Source organism: Manacus vitellinus, unplaced genomic scaffold (genome assembly GCF_001715985.3).
Source record: "Manacus vitellinus isolate BGI_N305 unplaced genomic scaffold, ASM171598v3 scaffold_92_pilon, whole genome shotgun sequence".
NCBI classification, from domain to species: Eukaryota; Metazoa; Chordata; class Aves; order Passeriformes; family Pipridae; genus Manacus; species Manacus vitellinus.
The window spans coordinates 1,228,084-1,248,860 of NW_021940877.1; the positions used below are offsets into that span (position 1 = coordinate 1,228,084).

The 20,777-nt window shown below is 44.7% G+C and overlaps 1 protein-coding gene across 2 annotated transcripts in view; it reads right to left on the reverse strand.

Annotated features, from left to right (window-relative positions):
* Nucleotides 1-1,772: 1,772 nt before the first annotated feature.
* The window catches only part of CAPZB (capping actin protein of muscle Z-line subunit beta), a 57,358-nt gene continuing 38,353 nt past the window's right edge, over nt 1,773-20,777 (reverse strand). Inside the window, exons 5-10 of one of the 2 annotated variants that reach the window (XM_018086305.3) lie at nt 14,273-14,414; nt 13,628-13,744; nt 6,613-6,678; nt 5,419-5,495; nt 4,187-4,299; nt 1,773-2,280 (exon numbers count right to left, since the gene is read on the reverse strand). In XM_018086305.3, the coding sequence (XP_017941794.1) occupies nt 4,197-4,299; nt 5,419-5,495; nt 6,613-6,678; nt 13,628-13,744; nt 14,273-14,414 (505 nt within the window). In that variant the 3' untranslated portion in view covers nt 1,773-2,280; nt 4,187-4,196. The remainder of the gene's footprint in view (nt 2,281-4,186; nt 4,300-5,418; nt 5,496-6,612; nt 6,679-13,627; nt 13,745-14,272; nt 14,415-20,777) is intronic. The other variant, XM_018086306.2, reaches the window with a different exon arrangement.

Sequence of the window (20,777 nt, forward strand, 5' to 3'; positions counted from 1 at the left end):
CCATTCATTTCGGAAAGAAAAAATATTTTTCGGTCTCTGTGAGCCCTTTGAAACAAATCAATTCATGATTCTGCCCCTCCAGGTTCTCAGGTGAAGGGGCTGCTCAGCTCATCCTCGAGCCAGCAGGATTTCCTCTCCTGTCGTTCCCTAGGAGTTGTAGAAAAACAATTCCTATCCAGTTCTAATCCATACTATGAGCAAATCCCTCATCTCCACCATTTAAAATTGCCACATCCTGGCTAACCAAGGGCTTTTCTTAAAGCTGGACAAAGAACCTCCAACATAGGGAGGAAAAATTATACATATAAAATATAATTTGTCCCCATAGGTGGATCCAAAGCACAAGTTGAGTACAAGTGGGTTTACTCTTACTTGGGCTACAGAGGATGGAGCAGGGTGAGCAGCTGTTTGGCAAAGGGAGGTTCCACACCTGCTGCCATCTCAGGCGGTGGGTGCAAATTCCTGCCACTGACACTTTCCCTGAGGTTTTCATCCCTCCAAGTCACTACTGCAGCCCTGTTCCTGCAAGTTAAGATTTTGCAGAGGTACATATTAAACCAGAAAGGCAGAAAACACATATCCCAGAGTGAGAAGGTAAATGAAGACCTCAACACACCAGCCTTCCCCCTCCTGGGTTTAAGAATTCACACAAACTCATCTCCAGCTTCAAAAAAGGTTTTTCCTTGGACAGAACCAAGAGGAAATGACCAAATCTCAATGTGTTTCTCTGGGGGATCCCAGCTTTGAGGCAGACAGGTATTGCCTTCCCCAGCCTGTGTCCCACAAGGAGCTCCATTATGGACCACAAGCCCCAGGTAAACACTGATCACCTGCGGGGTATGGGGGTGAAACAGGTCATGTCAGCCAAAATCAGAGCACATTAATCAATGTTAATGCCAGCAGTGTCCATTTGCAGAGGTTCACCCAAAGGGTAATTTCAATGGCCATGGACAGGAAGAGCCCAGCAGGTATTTATTTCCTTTCCCAGTTTGCCCAGGATTAGGTTTGGAGCAGTGAAACCAGAGCTGTGCAAGGTCCCTCTGCCCACCAACAGGTTCAAGAGGAGACTCTGGGTGAGGTTCACAGATGACACAAGGACCAAGCACAGGAGCTTTTGGGTCAGCACTGATGGGTGGAACCATCTACCCCAACCTATCAAATGCTGCTCCTCTGCCACTGCCCTGCTGGACACACTGACACCCCAGCCTGTATTTAACACACCTCTAAATACACCTGTTCCACATTGCTGGATGCCTGGAGCCTCAATCCCAGCACCCTGGAAGGGCAGCAGGCCCTTGAAGAGCAGTGGGACATCACACCCTCTTCAAAACAAATACAATTCAGCTCATCTGGATATGAGACAAAAAACAAATAACCCTGCAAGGAAAGCAAGAGAAACAAGGACACCAACCACAGACACTTCTTCCTGGGATTTTTTTTATTTTTATTGTTTTAGTCTTTTTTTTTCTTTTTTTTTTTCCCATTTTTTAGTATGGAGGCTCAAGTATCAGATGTAGATTCAATTTAAGCTTTACAAAAAAAACCAAAAAATCAAAACAAAAACCCCTTTTGCATTCCATAAAAATTGACAGAAAAGCGCCTTGGAACCAGAAAAGAAAGAAGAAATTTTCAGCAGGTCTCCAAATCACCATCTCCTGCACATCTGGGTGAGTCAGTATCGTACAATCCCAAGGAACACCCTCTCCTCCCTCCCTCCCACCAGCCAGCCCTTGTGCCCAGCCCCCAAACATACGTGGAATAGATTATTTTTCTTTTTTTTTTTTTCCAGTTCTTCCTCTTTCACACACCACAGTATTTAATAAATTTTTGTTTTACATTTTTTACACCAATGTAACAAAAGGCAGGAGGGGGGTGAGGGAGGAAAAGACAAACAATGATCCGTGGTGATGCATATAAACGGGGGAGGGTGGGAGACAGGTGGGGGAGAAAAAAATAATACATGGACTTCTACAGAAACATAGCCTAAGGTCTTGATAGTAAAATGTGGTGCAAAGTAGGCCTCAGAGACTGAAAAAGTTTGTACAGCTTTATTCATGGGGAGAAGATGGCGTTGCATGGAGAGTATTGGATGCAAATCGTGATGTGACGGAACAGAAAAGGGCAGGGGGATGAGTTCTCTACCAAAGGAATCTAATGAGTGCATGGCATGTCTGGTTAGCACGGAGAGGATTTTAACTTTGCTGCTTTCTCTTCAAAGCCTCCACCAGGTCGTTTTTAAGAGCTTCTTGTTTTGATTTGTCTGCAAAAGTCTGCACAGACCTGTGAGGAAGAAGGAAAGGCGTGTCAGAGGTGCTGAATGGAGGGGAGGGGTTGGGGACAGTCCAGGCATGGAGGCAAGAGGGAGGAGAAGCACCTCAGCCCAGGCCCAGAGGGAACACTCAGCTCTGCCTGTTGGACCACAGGAAGCAGAAGGCAATGAACACCTGGGTGAGGACATTAAAGCAAAACTCACTCCAGCAAGGATGGCACCAAAGGCTTCCCCGGCAGCTCCAGCTGCTGGAGGGAGATTTCCAACATTTTATGTTACAGAAGAACCCCAGCATCCCACCGGCAAAGGGGGTTAGTGCTCCTGCTCTCCAAAAGTCCAGAGAAAATCCAGCCTCCACCCAAGGAGAAGGGAAAGGCAGGGGGAGTCCCCTGCCCATCCTGCAGACTGTTCACCCAGGGTCGAGCGGCCGCCTCAAAACTCCCCTCGGTGTTTGCACTGGTGGGAAAAGCAGCCAGAGGTTCTGGGTTCAAATTTGCCTTCTTTTGTACCTTCTCTAAGTAATGAGTGATCAAAGCAGCTGAAGAAGAACAGAGATACTGTCACAGGATTATTGCAGAGGTTCCCTTTGGATAGAAGTACAGAGGAAAAGCTCCATCTTTCAGCAGTCCCTCGGATCAGTGCCCTGTGAGATGGCTGTAGGGGAACCACTGATTCCAATGGGACAACAAGAATTTTCCACTTTTAGAAAAGACCCTCTTAAATGTGACCATGATAAGAATGATAAGACCAGACTTTTCCAGAGTTGCTACCATGGAGAAGTGGTAAGAATCCAGTTTGGTAAGATATTTCCTCACCCAAACCATATTTCACAGCCTTTTCAGTACTCAGTACCTGGGATAGTGGAAAGTGTCTCTGCCCATGGCAGGAGGATGGAACTGGATGAGCTTTAAGGGCCCTTCCAATCCAAACCAGCCTGGGATTATATGATTCAAAGCCTTATTTTCCCTGGATGCTGTCTCCTGTAAACAAGACTGCTCTTTATGGTGGATATTTTCCTACCATTTTTATAACAGTATTTCCATTCTCTTGTCTCTGGAGACTTCTGCTGCTTTAATAAAAACACATACATTTGATATTTGCATTTGTCACAGGCTGAAGAAGTGGTTCTTGGCCATTATCAACAAATAGTGAGTTTTCCCCTTCGTCAGCTTAATGGGTTTAAAACAACATCTGTAATCCATTAGAGGTGGAGTGGGAGGTTAAAGTGGCCCAGGGTTAGTCACTGCTGTGCATCCTCGACACTCAGAGCTCCAGAGCAAAGGAGAGCAGAGGAACAAACCCCTTCGGAGGCCGTGCAGAGCACAAGCAAGTGGAGGCTGGGATGTTTGAGTGAGCTTGAGCAGGACTGGGTTTCAAGCTCCAAGGAAATTCAAGATCCACCCGGCAAACAGGGGATGTGGGATGTGCATGTGAGCTCTGAACTCATGGGAAGTACCAGTTGGGTTTTTTCCCAAACTGTGAGACTCCCAAGATTTCATTCTGCAGGGAGGACATTAAGATTACAGGGAGTTCCATCCTGGAAGTGGTGTACAGAGCTGTAAAAAACTGCTGGTGCCCAAGGGACAGATTCCCAAGGCTTCTGGATCAAATCAGCCCAATCCAACACCGCTCCAGGTACCACGTGCTACTTTCCTGCTCCCAAGCCAGAGTGCAAAGTGGTAAATCCTGCCACAATTCCGAGCGCGAGGCTTCAGATGGGGGGACCTGACATTTGAAATGGAAATCCCAGTGCTTAGTTGCCCATATTAGGAAACAACCCGTGGGTGGAACCCGGCTCCGACGTCGCTGCTCAGTCTGCGGGATTAGGGGTTAGTTCTGTCCCGTTACCATGCAGGGCTGGGCGGGGTGAGTCCTGGTTTAGTGCTGCTCTCACACCTCACAGGCAGCGAGGGGTACCTGGATTGGTTTAGTTATCAGGCTGGATGTAGATCTGGCGCTGGGTCAACACTTGAGAAAGTTCCCTCTGCAACTGCTTATACTTTTGGTTGTCAGGAATAGCATCGATAGATCTACAGAGAGCAGTCAGAAACCAGGGAGCAAACAGGGAAAAGAACAGTCAGAAGAACTCAGGCACACAGATCCGGGATTCTGGAAACCGCCAGGGAAGGAGTGTAAAAACACAGGTTAGGAGGAGCAGGGGAAGGCTGGAGCCGACGCTCCGTGTGTTACCAATCCTGAGCAGATCTCAGCGCTGCCCACAGTGCCAGGACTCACTGAGGGATGGGAGACACAGCAGGGAGTCAATGCAGCAGCTGAAGGCAACGCTCACACGGAAAATGACTCTATTACATATTTCCTCGACTGTTAATAAATGTTTCCTGGCTAAACCCTGCACAGCACAAAGGGAAACAGGTCTGTGATGAAGGCTGGGGTTTGGGACAGGACCCAGACCAGCTGCTCTCGCAGATACTGCAACTCCCCCTGCCCATGGTGCAGCACAAACAATTAGCACCTTTTTTCTATCTTCTTCCACATGCCAGGCTGTGAGAGAACATCAGAACACTTATTTGTGCTGTTTATTCCATATTATCACACTGTGCTGGAAAATCTCTCTGCACTTAAAACGAAATAATTTGGCATCTGTTTTGTGCTTCCCTCTAGGAGCAGAACTACCAGCCTGGGATTCGTATGTCAAATTCCTGTCCAGGGATGGGCAGGGGTTGAAAAGTACAGCACAGTTTCCCTATAGAAAGGCACAGGAGATTTATTCCTTTAATCTCTTCCAGTACACTGTATTTTGACCAGTGGTGTTGAGAGAAAAGACAGAATTTAAACCAAAGTCTAAATACCACAAACCACTCACATCATAACTTAATTCTGGGACTGTTTTAAAGAATAGCAGAAAGAGAAGTCAGAATTCAAGTACAACTTCCAGGACTGTGAAGAATAAACCCTCTAATTAAAAATAATCCTGAAATACAAGTGTTGTTAGCTGGGCTATTTTCCTCCTGGTGGGGGAACAAGGGATTAAAACACTGCTTCAGATTTCTACAGTAGAAGTGTTCTCTGAACTTCACGCAACAAATAATGTTCCAAAGCTCAGGGAGGGGAAACAAAAGCAAATCAAGGCTAGGGGTGGCATCACAGGGATGGGAAGGGGGTCCCACTCCCAGTTGGAGTTTCCTTACCTCAGCCCATTAACGATGTCCTTTGTTTTTCCAAAATAAATCTCATTCAGTGTACTTCTGATTTTGTTTTCCATGTCCTGCAAAAGGGTATGAAATCCGATCAGTTTTCAGGAATGGTGCAGCACTTACACTACACCCATCAGACAGGCCCAACCTGGTGTATTCCTATTATTTAGATCCTCACCAAACACACTCTGACCCCATCTCTCTGCTCTAACCAAAGAAATAAAGGCTTTTTTCCCACTCTCTCCTCCCAGTTAACCACTCCAGGCCGTGGGATCTTTCTCTGGACCACGAGAGGGCAGTTTCTCTCCAGCTATCCACGTTCTGCACAAAAGGAAAATGCATCTCACCTCAACCTTCCCCTGCAATTTCCTGGGGCATTGAATGGGCTCAGAGTACCAAGTCAGTCACTGGGGATAACCAACAGTCAATAGTTTTGTGCTTAGGGATCACTTTGAATTTTTGACTTGTTCTTTAAAGCTGCATGACAGAGAGTTTTGAGAAAGAGAACTACACAGTATTTTTTCATTAGGTTTCTTTCACTCAAGCGAAAAACTTAGAAAAGGGATCAAAAAAGAAGCAGCTGCCTTTCTTTAATTTCCCAGTTCACATAAAAATGCATTATAGTCTATTTTAGTAGAGAATTTCCTCCTCTCTGGCCATAGTGGCTATGAAAATCAAGGGAACTAGGAACTCTCCATACAGGACAGTATAACGAAACAGCAAAACAGTGCTGCACCTTCTGAGCAGCTTCACCCCTTGTGCTGAGCTTAGAGGACTGGCAGCTAAACCCAGTTCCAGGGGATTTAACAAGCACTTGATACACACTGAACTTTCAGCTCAAGGAGAGTTGTGTGTAACAACCTAACTTGAAATAATTCTTCAAAAAGTGACTGCAAAAGCAAGCATGGGGGTAGGAATTTATTAATTAGCTCTCAGGTTAGGAACTTATTTTCCAGGACGATTATTGCTGTGCTGAGCAGGAACCAAAGGGCAGAGTGGTGGTTTTGTATCACCAAATGGCTGGAAGTGATGCTGGGAGGAGCACAGAGCCATCACACACCAAGCCACAGCCACAACAGGAATAAATAATTTGTTTGTAAAATAATAAACAACAAAATTTTCATGTATGTGGCCAAATTTGGCCCAAAGAACCTGCAGCAGGTTGGAGCTGCTGTTCCCAGCACTCACCTCTACCAAGCGCCCGATGTTGGCTATGTGGGGCGAGGAGTCACTCACAGTCTCATCCTTCTCCATCTGGAAAAAAACACACTGAGCCATCAAAAACATGGAAACCTGAGGGGAGCGTGTGGCAACATCCAGGAGGGGTGGGAGAAAGTGGGTCTCAAAAACTCTTTTATTGTGCAAACAGCCCAGGATCATGCTGAGACACTCCCAGCACTCGACACAGGCACAGGTTGGTAACAGAAACGCAGTGTAATAAAAACCATGGATGAAAATAAAACCCTGGTCACTCCATCCTACTGAGGGGCTGCAGGAGATCTACAGAGGGAACATGTAGCACAAGAAGCTCTGCAGCACGGAGGGTATTAAAGGCTGGTGCTGAGGGGCTGCACACGAGGATGGTGCTGGCAGTGGACCAGCTATGAACTCTCCCTCAAAAACAGCCTTTTCTTTTCATCTTCATCTCAAACACCACCTCCAACCACACCTGGGGCACATCCTCCACTCTCAGGATCTCCTGGCAAAAGACACCTCAGGCATTATTTCCCTTCCAGTAGAGAGGGAAAGTGCAGGGAATACAAAACTCACAAAAACCTGCAAAGGTGGTGATGATTTAAACTACTGAAATAATGTGGAAAGAGAAATTTGACTGTTTGTATCTCTTTTTTTTCTTTTTAGACAAAAAGTTGCATGAACATGTACCTGATTATTAAGAGGAAGGAAGTACAAAGTAAGTATGGGGGGAGGGAAAGAAGCAGTTTCTTTATTGCTCTTTGCAGTAGAAATTGTGCTCTTTGCAGTAGAAATTCAGAGCTGGATAAACTCAAGTGTATAATGACATCAGTGCTCTTAGTGCAGTACCTGAATAGGAGACAGGTCCATGAACAATTTTTCATCCCTAAGATCAAAAAATGGGAGCTGGAACTGCACCACTCACTTGATTTCATCTGACTTTGTCCCACAGGATGCCCACTCAGAAGCCATCCCTGACTTGTGCTAAGGAAAAGACCATCTTCTCCAGTTCTTGAGGTGAAAACCGTGGCTAAGACATGGACAAGCTGCTGAACAACGAACACCAGTCCCAGAAACCTCAACTGACACAAGGTGTTGCTGAGACGGCACGGAAACAAAACCGGGAGAAAAATGTAGTGGGAAGAACAGTCTTCAAAGGGTTTTACTAATCCCAATGAATTCTCTTATCCATCTGTTCCTATCCCTCCCTCAGGGTAGAGTTTAAAAATCTGGGTCAGTTACAGGTTTCTTCTAATCAGCCAAGTCTGTAACAGGCTTGGGGAAGCGTGTAATTGAGCTGGAAACCCAGAGGCAAGAGATAACCTGCAAGAGGGGGAGAAAGAGCATGAGGATGTTTAATTTTGCCTGTAGACTGCAGTCAGATTGTTTACATGGCATGGAGACACTGCCCGGAGAATGGATCCAGTTGAAGTGGAGGAGGAACATAACTACACAAACACACATGTACATGTCATGGTGAGTTTGGGAACTACCAGCAAACTGCCCAAATCTGGGGCAGTCAGGAGCTGGCAGTGCGTCAGTTCCTTCCATGGGCTCCCTAATGTGCCTCCTCCACACCTGGAAAGGCCAAGCTCCATGGCAAGAAGCAGAATCTGAAAACAGAATTATTTTTTTTTGCAAAACGTATATTATTACATCTCCATAAAAACTGCTGCCAGAAGGAAAACATTTTCATGTGCTCTCAAAGGCCAGATGTTACAGGAGGCTGCTAAATGGAGTGCAGAGGCAGGATCAGCCTTGTCCTACACAAAGTCAGGTTTTGCTGAGTTGGTGGGATTTTTAGAGGTTCCTTCCAGTGGCTGCTTAAATAAAGGGGTTAATTTGCTTCAAGGGGAAATTCCCCTCTGTAGGTTAACGTTAACAAGCAGCTCATCTTCCCACTGTCACTCCCCATCTGCCCGCTGAGCTCAGCCAAAAACCAGGATGAGCCAAGTCCCACAGACATGGCTCAGTTGCTGCTCTCCCACTGGAGATCCACTGTTGGCTTCCCTGCCTCCCTTCCCAGCCATCTGCTCCCACTGTGATTCACAGGGAAGCTCACTCTGCTGGGGATACTGAGCTCTCGATGGCTGGTTGGTCATTTTGGATGTTTCCTGCATCAAATAAAACAGTTTTCTGGGCTTTCAGTAAACAGTACTTGGAGAAGTAATACAAAGAGAGAACTTTAGTTGGAGAAACATTTTGTTCCATCACGAAAGTGCCCCAAAATACCAGGAAGATAGAAGGGAGCTCATCAGCCATTTTGCACCGAAGAACCAACAACATCCACAGCTGTTCTGGCCACAGAGCAATGTGAAAATCCCTTTAATGAAACACAAACAGCCATTTGAGCCAAAAGCTCCCAAAGCCACAGGCAATGGGCAGACTGAAGTCTCCAGGTGGAAAATATGTGGAATTATTTGGATATCAGCAAGGCAAAGTTTGGCCTCTCTCTCCAGCATTTATTTCAAACTGTAAGCAGACAAATGAGGGTTGTAAGCTCTGAGGGAAGCAGTGCTGTAGGAACCAGCTGAGAACTGACCTCATCCTTTCATGTAGATTTATTCTCACCAGTGTAACCAAAGATATCCCATATCCTGTACCAAACTGTACAGGAGCAAACCTGGGGATGCTACATACCCTCCACATGCCACCAGTCCAGACATGCTCAACTCTTCTACTCCCTCTTTTTCTAAACTATCATATAACTGAACCAATCTGAAATCCATAAGGGACCTTAAAGCCCATCCAGTCCCCCCCCCTGCCACGGGCAGGGACACCTTCCACTAGCCCAGGTTGCTCCAAGCCCCATCCAACCTGGCCTTGGGGCACTTCCAGGGCTGGGGCAGCCACAGCTTCTCTGGGCACCCTGTGCCAGGGCCTCACCACTCTCACGACAGAAAAGGGAAGCAGAAATAACTCCCCAGGCAATCCCTGGTCAGTACATCCTCTGCATCCCAAAATCCTGCTCAGTGCACTGGACAGCTGCTGAGGGGGAGCTCAAGGATCACGAGTAGATCCCACCGGTGAAAAAAACACTTCCTGTTACAACATCTGGAAGTGGGTGGGATGGGCCTTGACATGAAAGCTGGACTTGATGGAAATCGATGACGCTACCAATTGCTGAGCACAGGGATTTCCCTGGGATGATAAATGGCAGAAAGGCTCTGCTGGCATTTCACTGAGCAGCAACAGATCCCAGGGAACATCCCTCAGCACGCAGGGATTGCTCTGTTTGCACAGCCCAGCCTTCATCCAGCTCTGCAGAACGTTTTTCCGCCACTGGAGCGTGTTTAAAGTTCAAAATTCAACACAGATCTGAGTTGCTTTAATCCAAAATCTCAGGCCTCACATCCCTGTGACTTTATATCCTCCCCTTCCCACATCTCTAAATGTAAATAAACTATAGGTTTGGAGCCAACTTCTTCCTCAGCAAACTTGCACTTCCTCAGTGTTCATCCTGGCTCAGGAAACACGCAGGTTCTTTGTGCACAAGGACATCTCAGAAAGGCACCTGTTGGTCTTGCTTTCAAGGGGGGGGTCCAGAAGTCCATCCAGCAAAGTGCAGTTTTGACTGTTTGCCAGAAAACGGGCAGCCTGCATCTCCTTTGCATAAAATGAAACAGGATCACACAGCTGCTCCTACCTTAAAGAAAAATGGAACCTCAGAGTTCAGCCAAAGCCATTCGGTGCCCTGGCAAATGACACAAGTAATTCCAAAGTACACAAAGAGGACAGGACACCCAGGTCTGTCAGGGAAAATCCCCTGCCAGGCATCTGGCTTGAATCAGATGGTGGGAGTTACCTGCAGCCCCTGGAGAAGGGAATGGAAAAGCTGCTGACACAGTTCATTTCCCTGCAAGCCTTGCTCCCTATGCTATAAATTGAGGCAGTGTATGCTGTCCTTCCTTCATTTCTAACCGTGGCATGCAGAGGGAGTGTAACATCCCAACCCATCTTTCCCTACCCAAATTCCACCTCAGTCCTTGTTCTGAGTGAATCCTGCCAGTGTTGGGATGTGAGCTGGGAGTTACTTCCTCCATCCTGGCCTGTGGTGCTTCAACTCTGAGCTCTCCTGAGCTGCATCCAAAACAGGGTTTGGAAGAGCCCCCTTGTTTAGGCAACTGTTCAACTGCTCTACCTGACATTGCAGGACATGAGCAAGGGGAAAAAAAAGATTCAAATCAGCTTTGTCCTTCCAGTTCCCCCAAAAAGTTCTTCTGTAATGCACTTTGGAGTCAAAACAAGGATGGCTGCACTCTCTGTGTATTTATGTAGAACAACATTCCCAAAAATTAGAACAAACCTTCACTGGGAAAAAGGACAAGTATTATGCCACACAAAAGGACTTCTTCAGCCATGATCTAATCAAGTGCCCAACATGAACATGTCACTTCAGTTTTAATTCTCTCTTAAGTTTCCAGGACAAAATTACCATCCTACATGCATGGAGCTGGCTAAGAATTGATCTCATCCTCTCAGGATAAAAGTTAATACATGTGCATATATAAATCAATTATGAGTTTTTCCAGAAAGTTCTGGCAAAGGCAACAAAAAGCCCATCTGTGAGGGATGCAGGGTAACAATATCTCATTGGTAGGAAGCGGCAGCAGAGAACATCTATTTCTGGACTCTTAGCCCAGCTCCAAGCTCAGCTCTACCATGACACATTCCAAGAGCTGTTCCTTTGGCCTGTTCCTGGCCACCAAGTTAATCATTCCATCAGCACTCAAGAAGTACCCCATTTGCAGCTAAGAGGCCAAACTGGTTTCAAAGTAATGGTTCTCCCCAGACCTTCCTTTCCAAGCACTGAGAGGTTCCCTCTGCCATCAGTTTGTAAGCCAGGATATGACCAAGCTTGTGAACACTTCAAAAGCTTCCTCTGAAACACAAGGACATCTGCTATTCACATTTTAACATCAAAGGTGGTCAAGTAGCTTAACTGTTGAGTTGACCAAAACCATGTACAATTTACCACAGACAAAATAACTTCAAAATATTACTGATTACTGATATTGCCAAGGTGAAACTGTACCATACCATTCAAGAGGTAACTAAAACCTAATTTTGGTGGCTACGTTTCCTGCAGACTGTATAAAAAGCCGATTAAAAAGTAAAAATAAGACTTGCTGTCCTTAGGTGATGTGGCAAACTGGATTTACAGCAAAGTACAAGCCTTGCACTCAGGAGTTTAGTCCAGCTGAATACAAGGCTTGGGACAAACGGTTCCTGCTCACACTGCACACCTCAAGGCAGCGTGAAGATTGTAGTTGTCTGCTGTGGATTCTGTCCCATCAAGCCTTCTGTGGCATCCACAACCAGCAAATCCCCATCCCCACGCTTAAATTTGCCCTCCAGTTTCCATTGTTTGTGCAGGAGCTGAGCATCATCACCCCAGTGGCTGGTTCATGGTTACTTACATTGGAAATGGGCCCTGGCTTTAATGCATCACATCTGAATTCAATGTTCTGCTGTTAAAATGATGACAGAAGCATGAATCTCACCACTCCAGCTTTGAGAGTGGAAGTCAAACTAAACAAGGCCCAGCAGTTCAGGCCAAGGTGTACTGAGGACACCCATTCCGCACAGACTCTTGTTTTCCTTGGCTCATCTCGTGCTCCAGGAGGCCGTGGCCAGAGTCAAGCCCTTGGCCTGCACTTCACAGCTCTGATTTACAGTATTAGCCAGGCCTGGGATTAAATATTTGTCCGGGTCACCATAACTCGGGTGTAATTACTGCAAACATTTTAAAACAGTCCAAAAAAATGGCTCAAAACTGTCTCCAGATGCCTTTTTCCTTCCCCTGCTTTTCCATCAGCTTCTTCCGTGAGTCAACAACGTGGAAATAAAAATCGCCCAGGTTTAGGGCAAGCTCTGCAGAAGTAACCCAATTTCAGTCCCTCTCTGCAATCACAGACCCTTTTTGCTTGACTCAAACCTGCACAAACCCAGGAGGTTTTCAACAGAGTCTGCATTGTCCTTTGTATGGAAAAGCCCCGCTCTGCCCTGGGAAGGCTCATAAAGAAGTTTAGCTGCTGCCAAGCTCTCCAGTCACTCATGACCTTACAATGTGCCTCCTGTCCTCCAGAGTTTATTACTCTGCTCAAGTCACTGACTTTCAGAGCCCAGATCTTAAGCAGCCTACCAATTCCTCAGCAGCACAAAGCCTTTGGCAGGTGGGCTGGGGCAGAAGCACCTTCATCCACGGGAGTCCAACCCAGCAGACCCAGAGACTCAGGCAGCAGCACTGCCTGAATTCCCATCAGTCTGGCACCTTCCTGGTGAAAAACAGCTCTCAAGAGTTATTAACACTGGCACAAACCTCTAAATGTTTAGAAGAGATTTATCTTTTTTTTTCAGAAGATTTTTAAAGATCACTATCCTGGTACTGCAGTAGGAAAATAATAAAGACAGATACTAAAAGACAAAGCCAAATGTTTAGAAGATGTTTTTGTTTGGTTTTTTTTAGGAGATTTTTTTTAATTAGTCCTGATACTGCAGGAGGAAAATACTAAAGAACGACACTAAAAGATAACTGATGTGTTTAAGGACAGGAGAATCCTACAGTCAGTGCAAAATACAGGTTTGCTCACGGTGGTTTAACTGGCTTTTAAAAGAGAGACATAACAGAAGAGGTCATCTTGTATTTTTATAATCCTATTGGAATCTTCCAGTAAGAAAGTGGGCAAATCTTATAGATAAAAATATCTGCAACACAGATGAGAGGATAAAAACTTAGGCATACCGGAAGACAAACTAAGACTTAAAAGCAAGTCTAAACTCCTGCTGAATGTTTTACATTCTTAATTGCAAGCTCCACTGCTGTCAAGCACAGTTCAAGGGGCTTTCTGGTAATTACACACTGCATTTACCATTTCACTGGGCTGCAGAACAGTAGAAGAGATGCTTATACAACACCTCACAAACTCAACTTTTTTCGGCCTGACTGGGGCTACTGGGTGTGGAACTGGGAAAGGCATTCCCAGGTGTGCACAGGACACAGACATACCTGTCTGGTAAGGCTCCCTCCCAGGTTCATGGTACCAGAACCAGTTTTATTAGTCTGCAGCCACAGCATCACTGTGGAGGTCAGCTTGTAATGAGCAGTACGGCCACTGGATTTCTCCTGGAAGTGAGAGAACAAAAAGGTTAAAGAGAGACAAAAGGTTAAAATCCCTCCAAAGCTAAATGGGTGCTGGCCTGGCAGACCCCACAAGCAACAGGACAGGTAAGTCTAACCCCACTCACAGAGGACAGTCTGTTTCTTAAGAACAATTCTGTGTGCACATTCCTCTAATTTTCTCTAATTTTCCAAAGCACATCTAGTTAGAGCAATTTACCCTTCTATTACCTTGTTTTTATTACCTAATTAGTGATATTTATCTGTAGACCTTTATGTTAAAAAAAAATAATCTCAGGATCACATGCACAGAAAGTAACATACTTTCAATTCTTCTGGGATTCTTTTTGATTATGGCCCTGACTTATCTCCATCCAAATTGCTTCAAGGCATTTTCAAAAATTTACAGGGGAAAGAAGTTTACAGCCCTGACACAATATTGCATTGTTCAATGAACACCTGTGCTCCTTAATTGTCTGGAATTAACTGGGTTTTGTTTTCACTTGGGTGTATCAACTGCCCCAGAGGCTGTACCTGAACCTCCACCACGTGGATAGAATCCCAGCATCCCTTAATCTTCTTTGATCCATCTCCAGCTTTCTTAATGAGGATCACTCCGGCAAAACCATGATCCAGATCCCAGAGGTAGACAGAGGAGACTCCACCTTCAAAATACCTGCAGGATGAAATCCAAGAGGAATGTTAAAAGCAAGCAGGGCTCAAGCCAGAGTCAGGTAGCAATAATAATCTTAAATAAGCAGAATTTCTATGTCCTAACAAAGGTTATTTTTTCTTGTAAGACAGCACAGTCTCACCAGTTACACACCCAGAAACACAGCAGTTCCAATCATTTTATAATGTAGAGACTTTAATTACAAAAAGCCCTGTACATTTCTCTAAAGGAGAATAAAAGTCTGGTGAGAAGCAGAGCTGGTTACAGATTGCTACAGGACCCAAGCAAACAATTCCTCTGATTCCAATTAACTACAACAGCTGGTAAAAGCACGAGCTACGAAGTGGGCAGAGTAAGGTTTTATTTTACAGTTTGGTCTTTTTTCCCCCCCTTTTCTCTTGCTATTGGCAAAGTTTGGAAGTTCTTTACAACAAAGTTCACTAATTAAGACAAAAGGGAGCAAGTGAACAGCTTTATGGTGCTGCCTCAAAAGTTTGTGTGAAGCTGATTTATTGATTGACTGTAAAGCGAGCTGAACTGAAACCAAGGATCTCAGAAATGAAGGGATGTGTTGAGGTTTTATTATTACAGCTTCACCTACAGGATACAATAAGCCAGACTACCTAAATTTCGGGTTTCTGGGACTAAAAGTACACCCAGAAAACTAAAAAAGCAATGCCACCTGCAGAGCCCCACTCCCTCTGGATGACATCAGTGCTGGGCTCCTCCTGTGCCAGGTGGAAAATGCACCTTATAAAACAATGGTAATCAACCCAACACTGTTGGAAGAAAGAAACAAAAGGAGCAATTTTGGCTTCTAGAAAACTGGAATTGTAACCCACAGCATTTTACTGTTTCCATTCTCAAGTTACCAAACAGCCCTAAGGAGGATCAAGGAAAAGGGAATGCTCTTCTATGCCCCACAACTCTCAGATCAGGGATGAACTCACAGAACGACCATGTGAAAGGAGGAGAGGCGACTTCAGCTGATCATCAGTGACACAATTTTGGTAGTCAGACTTTTTCATTGTCTGGAGGAGAGCAACGGCTCAGCATCCAAAGGCATGAGGAGCTGCCAGGATTGACAGTTCCCAGCAGCTGAGAGAGAGTCAGGCACATTAAACTGGTCTATGCTGCTGCCTCTGATTGTCACACTGACCTGCAAGTGACCACGTTCCTCCTCTTCTGCAAGAAAGGAAAGTATCCTTCATGGTCAACATGGAAAACTCAGTCAATTAATCTTCTCACCTTTGTGCTCCCTTCCTTTCTAAATAAGAGCCTACCAGTTATGAATGACATTTAAAATTCAATTTACCATGCATTTTGGACTTCTCATATTACTTTGAAGTATTGTGGATCCAAGGACACTAATCCATCTTTCCCACAAGTCAGGAGAAAAGATATTGGGAAGTAAATGCAAATAACACAGGTAACTTTAAGCACATTCTCTGCACCCACAGACCACTCCACTATGTTGTTTCAAGAAGGCACAGTCATCAAAGAGCCTCAATTCCCTTTAGTTCCAGGCATCCAAGTTTATACCAAAACCAGGAGAAACAACTTCATATCAACTCACCACAGCATTTTATTTTTAATGGGTGACACTGCTGGGCAGTTCAGTGCCCAACATGCACCCACCATCCTATGACATTTGTCAAGTCACTGATAACACACTACTGGGAAAGGAAAGCCCTTTGCTCCACAGCCATGCCAAAGCCAGACTTCCAAAGGCAACTTAAACCTACCACACCAACAAACACCCTTTTTATATCCTCTGGGGAATTCACAAGTGGATTTTGGTTAATGCAGTTAATGGGAATTCCAGCCTTGCAGCAAACCTCAGTTCCAGTCTCTTCCTTTGGCAGCGGGAACCAAAGGCCAGAGAACAGCAGTTACTGTCCACTTTCAGACCAAGACTGCTTGAAAATAAACATTATATATATATATAATATATATATATATATATATATTCTTTTTCATATATAAAGTGAATTCACTCAAAATGAACTGGCATCCCTTAGAACATTACAGTGTGTACAGACAGTTCCCCCATTACCCACTTTATGACCTTCCTAGAGCATGAAACGTTAATTAAGAGAGGGACCGAAACAAGGTTTTGGGAAATTTATTCTTACCTACTGTACTTTGATCCTAATGACATGAAACAGGAAAAAAAATAATTTTTTATGTGGTTCACCTTTATGAGATTTTACATAAAGGCTTTTGTGGGTATTTTAAGAATGTGCTAAAATGTTGTCTGAAACCACATAAAACCATGTGAAGAACCTCCCGCCAGAACTAACAGCTCACACATGGTAACGCTTTAACTTGCCTTTGTATATTTAATGAATCAAATATAGTATTAATATTGTTTTAAATACCAACACGCTATTTCAATAAAGCTGCTTTGCCATAGCCAGATCCAGTATCTGGAGACTGGAACAACAATGCCTGTGATTGAACCCGTATGGATCCAAGGCACGCCAGGATATACATTATCCAAAGCCTCCTCTGTGCTTCAGCACTACGGAATCACTCCCAAAACTCACTCCTCCTTCACAGGGAGAAAATATATATTCTTGATCACTCCATTAGATTTCACCTTTCCTCACACAGCACTAAAGTGGGATTTCTAAACCCAGGACAGTCATGATTGGAGAGGGGGACATTCCCTGAAACCTGTTTTCTTCAAAAAAAAAAAAAAAAAAAAAAAGAGGTGCCACAGGTTAATTGGCTGTTCCATAATAGAAAACAGGATGACAGACAGATTGGGAGGAATTTAAATCCACATTCATGAACTTGGATTCGCTGCAGGAAGGCTGGACTAACTCCAAGAACTTCACCACGGACTAATATGCAGCACTTATCCAAGCAGGAGAGGTACCAGCTTGGAAGAGGAAGGCATAAACTGGGATCTTCTCTGTTAAAGAAGCAGATGGGCAAAGCAGAGCACAGGCCACATGCAGGAGTTGCAGTAAAACACTCTTTCCTTGATGGCCTGTTCTGGATGTCCCTGCTCATGGAGCATTAGCCTCCTGCCCAACAGCAGCTGGGAAAGGCAACCTGTCTTTTTTGGAAGCTTGAAGCACTGAATTGTTAAGGCTGGATCATCAAAAGTCCAACCATCAGCCCCACCACTAACCCATGTTTACCACTAACTCATGTCCCCCAGGGCCACATCCACATGTTTTTTGAACACTTCCAGGCACTTCCCTGGGCAGCCCACTCCAATGCTTTACAACCCTTTCCATGAAATTTTTTTTCCTAATATCCAATCTGTACCTCCCCTGGCACAACTTGAAGCCATTTCCTTGTTAGCTGGGAGCAGAGACTGATCTCCCACCTCACTGCAACCGGCCCCTCCCAAAGCATCCAAGGAATCAGCAGATGCTTTTGGGATGCACAAGAGGCCTGAAGTAGCAGGAATTCATATGGAGTACCTCAGAAACATCTCCAAGGGATAAACCACTCTCAAAGAACAGCAATTCAAGGCAAAGCAATCGCTCCCCTTCCGCCCAAGAGCATCAATCAACTGAGGATATTTCAATCAGCATCAGTCTGGGTTTACCTAAAGATAAAAGTTTGTTATAAAACAATGAAAAACATTGTTTTATGGTTGCCATATCCCTTAATTACAAGCAGAACACTGATAAATTATATCACAGTTGGGTTGGAAGGACCTTAAAAGATCATCTAGACCAAATGGCATCCCTGTCCTCTCCAAGGGCAGCCAGTGTTCTTCCATCTCTGGGAAAATACCTTTTTATAAGGTTGTCCAGGAAGGTGACTAAAAGCTCTAAGGCCCAACATAATCATTCAATCTCTTTGCAGAATTCAGAACAGCCATTCTCTCAGAATCAATTACAGTTTTAATGTCATGATCAAACACTGAAGTTTTATATCCGTGACTCATCAACCACAGAACTCCTGGAAAAAGCTGTTTTATACAAAAAATGTCACACTTAAGACTGACCTACTCAACAAACGCAAGAATAAAAGAAAATCTTTAAGCTAAGAGTGATCCAAAGCTTTATGAAGTGTTTGCAGTTGAAGTGGGTGGAGACACAGGATGGAAACTTGTCTGAGGAACCCGAGTTTTATCCATGAAATAGAGCCTGTGGCCAGAACAAAGCTGTCACTTCAACAGGGATGTGATAGGAGAGGAAATCCCCCAGCCTCCAGCACAGACCTCAAGAAAGGAGGACAGATTAATCACTTTGTTTTACTGCTGAAGGACAGATCAGAAGAAGCCCTGTGACTTTGCCGATCCCACTCTGCTCCTCCCAAGCCTCGCAAACGGATCCTGGACCCTGGACGGAGAAAATGAGTTTCCACCACCCACCAATAAAACCAAGCTCTGACTTTCAATTACACTTCAGAACCAAATCACTCATCTAGAAAAACATTTGTGTATTTTCCAGTAAGTAGCTGAGTGCCAGAGACAAAAAGTCTGTGGCTTCTGCCTCTCACAAACCCCTGATGCCAAAGTACCAAGACCTGGAACCTCAGCCTGGCCCGGCAAACGTTCCAAGGGGTTCCACAGGGTTTCAAACTGGCTTGTTTAAAGCAGAAAAATATATTTTCTTTATTCCCTAAAGGTCACATAGTTATTTCTTCCAGCTACAGAAGTTCAGCATAGAAAGGGAAATGTCTCCAGCTATTCAGATCAACAGACTTCCAAGAAAACTGGCATTTAAAATCCTACGCCAAAGGAAAATACTGAGTATTCAGCTACACTTTTTTTACAAGAGTGACAATAACTAAAGTCATATTCATGAGAAGCTGGTGTCTAACAGCAACCCAAAACATTCCCTAAACCATGAGGCGAGGCAGCAAACATTCCAACTATTATGGAAAACAGGTGATTGGAATGGCAAGTGACTTGGCACAACTCTCACGGAGTCCTTCCCCTGTATCTGCACCTTGTCATTTTAAACCAGCACAGGAATCACAACAGAAATATGAAGGAAGTGGCAAATTTTAGCAACTCACCTTCCACCAAACCCAAAACACAAACTGTTCAACAAATCCCCTGCATCTCATGCCTCAAGTGAGGGGGAAACAAATTCTTCAGGACATCGAGAGTTGTCCCTAAACAATTTTGTTGCCTGTACCCTCCATCCAGCTCCCGACGAGCTTTTTCACAAGCCTGTTCTCTAATAAAAGGTTGGTACTAGGAACAAACCAGGATGTAACACTTCTCCCACTACTGTGAGTCCAGATGATTTACAATTCCTCTCTCCTCCTTCTCTGGTCCCAGGAGCACAATTGGGTAACACCCACAGACTTAAAATGCAGAAGGTAAAATGTCTGCGTACACAGACCAGGGGTTTTGCACCCCTCTCGATGAACACAGCCCAAATTATGCTTGGGGGCTCTGCACAGGTATTTTACAGGAATTCTTTCCAGCATACACAGGTGCAAAAATCCCTGGAGCAAACATACCAATCCAGTTAGGTATGTGTAACTTCAATGCCAGTTGTACTTAAAAGCAACATCTGGACCATGGTGGGATGACTCAAACTGTGCAGTAGAGTTGTGAAGTACAGGAACTCTGCAAGGAAGGAAAACAGTATCCAAACAATGGGATCCTGAAGGCTAACAATCTACCAGAATCTCCCATTTTGTGCTTTCTAGCACCTTTCATTATTTAATGAAAACCATGTACTGCTCACATTTTCCTTCCCATCCAATTGCTCTTGGCAGATGGAAACTAAGGACCTGGAAAGAGCTCCATTAGCCACCTAATAAGAGACACAATGGGTCACTCTATGACGTGTCCAAGGAAGTAACTGGTTAATTAACCACTAGGAAGCTCCAAACTGCTTCCAAATTCTTCCCTCCGCGCGTCCTTGGGCCGGCACAGACAGCCCAGAGCTTCAGCCACCCACAGTCTACCACATTCCAGACTCTGCCAGCTGGAATTCAAACACGGACAGGAGGGGAGAAGACAGGAGGAATCTTCTATGTCCAGGTTTAAGTTTGGTAAAGTCTGTGCAGGCTGCAGATGTCACGTGCCATCGTTTCTTCTAACAGGCTCATATCAGATATGCCACAACAAGGCTGTTACTTAAGTTACTCTGTCTTCAATTTTCATCATTAAAACACCACACATTTGTGAGGGCCTGAGGTGAATTCCTGTACATATAATATAATGCATTACTAGAGACAACCAGTTCAAAAATTCCAGATCACGATAAACTGACATTCTAAAATTTAGCCTTGTTTTTGAAGTAAGTAATTTCTTGCTAGGGATTTAAAGCCTTCAGAAAGTGGTATTTGAGGATAGTGCTGCATCATCAGTGCTGACCTCCTAATCCAAGCTTTCCCTCTCCACTGTTCAGATTTTATGTAATCACAGAGAAC